Here is a 3,918-nt window from a genome sequence, read left to right as displayed (position 1 = left end):
GGGGTGAAAAAGCCCATTTTAGGGTTTTGCTTCTGGGCTGAAACTGAGGATTCTTGGCCTTGTTTTTGGGGTGAAAAAGCCCATTTTAGGGTTTTACTTTGGTATTGAAAGTGAGGATTTTTGGCCTTATTTTTGGGGTGAAAAGAGCCCTTTTGGGGTGCTCTATCTGGGCTGAAACTGAGGGTTTTCTGCCCTCATTTTTGGGGTGAAAAAGCCCATTTTAGGGTTTTGTTTCTGGGTTGAAAGTAAGGATTTTTGGCCTTGTTTTTGGGGTGAAAAGAGCTCTTTTAAGGTGTTCCATCTGGGCTGAAACTGAGGATTTTCTGCCCTCATTTTTGGGGTGAGAAAGCCCATTTTAGGGTTTTTTTTGTGTGTGTGTGTTCCCTGAGGGCCGATGCTGGGCTTTTGCCGCCCTCTTTTTGGGGCTAAAAACGCCCATTTTGGTGCTGCTTTCCTCCCAGCCCTCATCTCCCTTTAGGGGATGGATGCGACCCGGAGCCAAAACTGCAAGCTTTTATTGGGGGAAATAAATAGGATTTTGGGGTGACCCCTCAGGCGCTGTCCTTGGTGCTGGTGTCGCTGAGTGGGACGGTGACGTCCTCGTCCTTGCGATGGCCCCCCCTGCGGGGAGACCCCAAAACCTTTGGTTCTTACCCCAAAATCTTTGGTTCTTACCCCAAAATCTTCAGTCTTCACCCCAAAATCTTCAATTCTTGCCCCCAAAACCTTCAGTTTTCACCCCAAAGCCTTTAGTCCTTACCCCAAAATCCTTGGTTCTCACCCCAAAATCTTCGGTTCTTACCTCAAAATCTTTAGTTCTTGCCCCAAAATCTTCGGTTCTTACCCCAAAACCTTCAGTCTTTACCCCAAAGCTTTCAGTTTTCACCCCAAAATCTTCAGTCTTCGTCCCAAAACCTTCGGTTCTCACCCCAAGATCTTTAGTTCTTACCCCAAAACCTTCGGTCTTCACCCCAAAATCTTCAGTTTTCACCCCAAAATCTTCAATTCTCACCCCAAAACCTTCAGTTCTCACCCCAAAACCTTCAGTTCTTACCCCAAAACCTTCAGTCTTCACCCCAAAATCTTCAGTTCTTGCCCCAAAATCCTCAGTTCTCACCCCAAAACCTCCGCTCTTCACCCCAAAACCCTTCACTCCTTCCCACCCCAAAACCTTTCATCCTCCCCCCAAAATCTTCACTTTTCACCCCAAAACCCCCTCCCTCCCCCCTACCGAGGAAGGGGGACGAGCGCGGGGTCATTTTTTGGGGAGAAATACGGGGTTTTTGGGGGCGGGGGGTGGGGGGGGGTTCCCTCACCGCCTCTCCACGTCCTCCACGGTTTCGGGCAGCGGCACGTTGCGCGTTTCGGGGAGGAAGAGCGCGGCCACGGCCGCCACGATGGGGGCTGCCCCATAGACGATGGGGGGCAGCAGTGGGGCCACGTCGGCCCCCATCCGCACCAGCGGGGCCACCATGCTGCCCACCCGCGCCAGGCTGCCCCCCAGCCCCATCCCCGTCTGCCTGTTGGGGGGAGGGAGGGAGAGATGGAAGGAGGGAGGGAGGGAGAGGGAGGGGAGGAGGAAGGGAAGGAGGGAGGGAGAGAGGGAAGGAGGAAGGGAAGGAGGGAGGGAGAGAGGAAGAGAGGGAGGGAGAGATGGAAGGAGGGAGGGAAGGAGGAAGGAAGGGAAGGAGGGAGGAAGGGAAGGAGGGAGGGAGAGATGGAAGGAGGGATGGAGGGAGGGAGGGAAGGAAGGGAAGGAGGAAGAGAGGGAGGGAGGGAAGGAAGGGAAGGAGGAAGAGAGGGAGGGAAGGAGAAAGGGAGAGAGGGAAGGAGGAAGGGAAGGGGGGAGGGAGGAAGAGATAGAGAAGGGGAAATGAAGAGAAGGAGGGAGAGAGGGAGTAATGGAGGGAAGGATGGAGGAAGGAATGGAGGGAAGGAGGAAGGGAGGGAGAGATGGAGGAATGGAGGGAGAGGGAAGGAAGGAGGGAGGAATGGAGGGAGGGAGAGGGAAGGAGGAAGGGAGGGTAGGGGGAAGGAGGGAGGGAGAAGAGAGGAGGAGGGAGGGAAGAAGGGAAGGAGGAAGGGAGGGAGAGAGGGGACAGAGATGGGATGGGGGGGGACGGAGGGAAGAGGAGGGAGGGAGGGAGAGAGGATCGGAGGGAGGGAAAGAGAAGAGAGGGAGGGGAGAGGGNCCTTCCCCGCTGTGTTCTTCCCTCCCACCAGCCAAGAAGGGCCCCGATGGGTTGGCGCTGCCCAACAACTACTGCGACTTCTGCCTGGGGGATTCCAAAATCAACAAGAAGACGGGGCAGCCCGAGGAGCTGGTCTCGTGCTCCGACTGCGGGCGATCGGGTGAGCGGCTTTTCCGACGCGATCTCCGCGTGGAGAATGGTCGTTCCAACGCGGTCTCTGCGTCCCCGCGAGGGATTCGTGTCCCTGGGCGTCGTCGCCGCTTTCCCACCACGGTTTTCCCCTTGGGAAGTGTCATCTCAGTTGGGATTCTCATTCGTGGGCATCTCCAGATCTTTTCCATCGTGGTTTTCTTCTCAAAATTGGGTCTTTCCTGTCGGAATGCCCATCCATGGGCATCTCCAGACCTTTCCTACCATGGTTATCCACTTGGAAAAGATCTTCTTCGGTGGAATTCATGTCCGTGGGCATCTCCAGACCTTTTCCACCATGGTTATCCTCTTGGATAAGTGTCTTCTCCATTGGGATTCGTGTCCATGGGCATCTCCAGACCTTTCCTACCATGGTTATCCCCTTAAAAAGAATCTTTCCCATTGGGATTCTCATCCATGGGCACCTCCAGACCTCTTCCATTATGATTTTCTTCTCAAAAATGGGTCTTTCCTGTAGGAATTCCCATCCATGGGCATCTCTAGACCTTTTCCACCATGGTTATGCACTTGGGAAGTCCTTTCCCAACGAGGTTATCCACTTGGGAAGTGTCTTCTCCATTAAGATTCGTGTCCACGGGCATCTCCAGGCCTTTCCTACCATGGTTATCCACTTGGAAAAGATCTTCTTCGGTGGAATTCATGTCCGTGGGCATCTCCAGATCTTTTCTGTCATGATTTTCTTCTCAAAATTGGGTCTTTCCTGTAGGAATGCCCATCCATGGGCATCTCCAGACCTTCCCTACCGTGGTTATCCACTTAAAAAGAGTCTTTCCCATTGGGATTCTCATCCATGGTCATCTCTAGACCTTTTCCACCATGATTATCCACTTGGGAAGTGTCTTCTCTATTGGGATTCTCGTCCATGGTCATCTCCAGTCCTTTCCTACCATGGTTATCCACTTGGGAATTGTCTTCTCCGTTGGGATTCGTGTCCGTGTGTCCTCTCACCCCGCTGCCCCCCCTGCCCCACAGGACACCCCTCGTGCCTGCAGTTCACCCCGGTGATGATGGCGGCCGTCAAGACGTACCGCTGGCAGTGCATCGAGTGCAAGTGCTGCAACATCTGCGGCACCTCCGAGAACGACGTGAGCCAGTGGGCCTGGGGGCAACTGGGGACACTGGGACGGCGTGGGGACAGCCCCATGAGGGTGGTGGGGGGCACTGGGACCGGGGGGGGCAACCCCATGGGGATGGTGGGGGCAAGTGGGGACACTGGGACGGCGTGGGGACAACCCTGTGGGGGTGGTGGGGGGCACTGGGGGCACCAGGACCGGGTGGGGGACACTGGGACCAGGGGGGGACACCCCATTGCGGTGGTGGGGGACACTGGGATGGTGTGGGGACAACCCCATGGGGGTGGTGGGGGATACTGGGACCAGGGGGGGACAACCCCATGGGGGTGGTGAGGGACACTGGGGACACCAAATCCTCCGTTATTTCCCCCAATTCCCCCCTTGTTCCCCCCATTCCCCCCTTGTTCCCCCCATTACCCCCTTATTTCCCCAATTCCTCCCTT

At 55.5% G+C, this 3,918-nt stretch overlaps 1 protein-coding gene across 1 annotated transcript in view; it reads left to right on the top strand.

Annotated features, from left to right (window-relative positions):
• DPF2 (double PHD fingers 2) overlaps nt 1-3,487 on the top strand; it is a gene marked incomplete at its 3' end in the record, with an annotated part of 26,157 nt that extends 22,670 nt beyond the window's left edge. Inside the window, 2 exon segments of the mRNA XM_021383528.1 lie at nt 2,224-2,352; nt 3,375-3,487. Of these exon segments, the coding sequence (XP_021239203.1) occupies nt 2,224-2,352; nt 3,375-3,487 (242 nt within the window).
• Between the last annotated feature and the right edge of the window lie 431 nt (nt 3,488-3,918).

The sequence above is a fragment of the Numida meleagris genome, unplaced genomic scaffold, assembly GCF_002078875.1.
Source record: "Numida meleagris isolate 19003 breed g44 Domestic line unplaced genomic scaffold, NumMel1.0 unplaced_Scaffold411, whole genome shotgun sequence".
In the NCBI taxonomy this organism is placed as follows: Eukaryota; Metazoa; Chordata; class Aves; order Galliformes; family Numididae; genus Numida; species Numida meleagris.
This window is presented reverse-complemented; position numbering and strand designations above follow the sequence as displayed.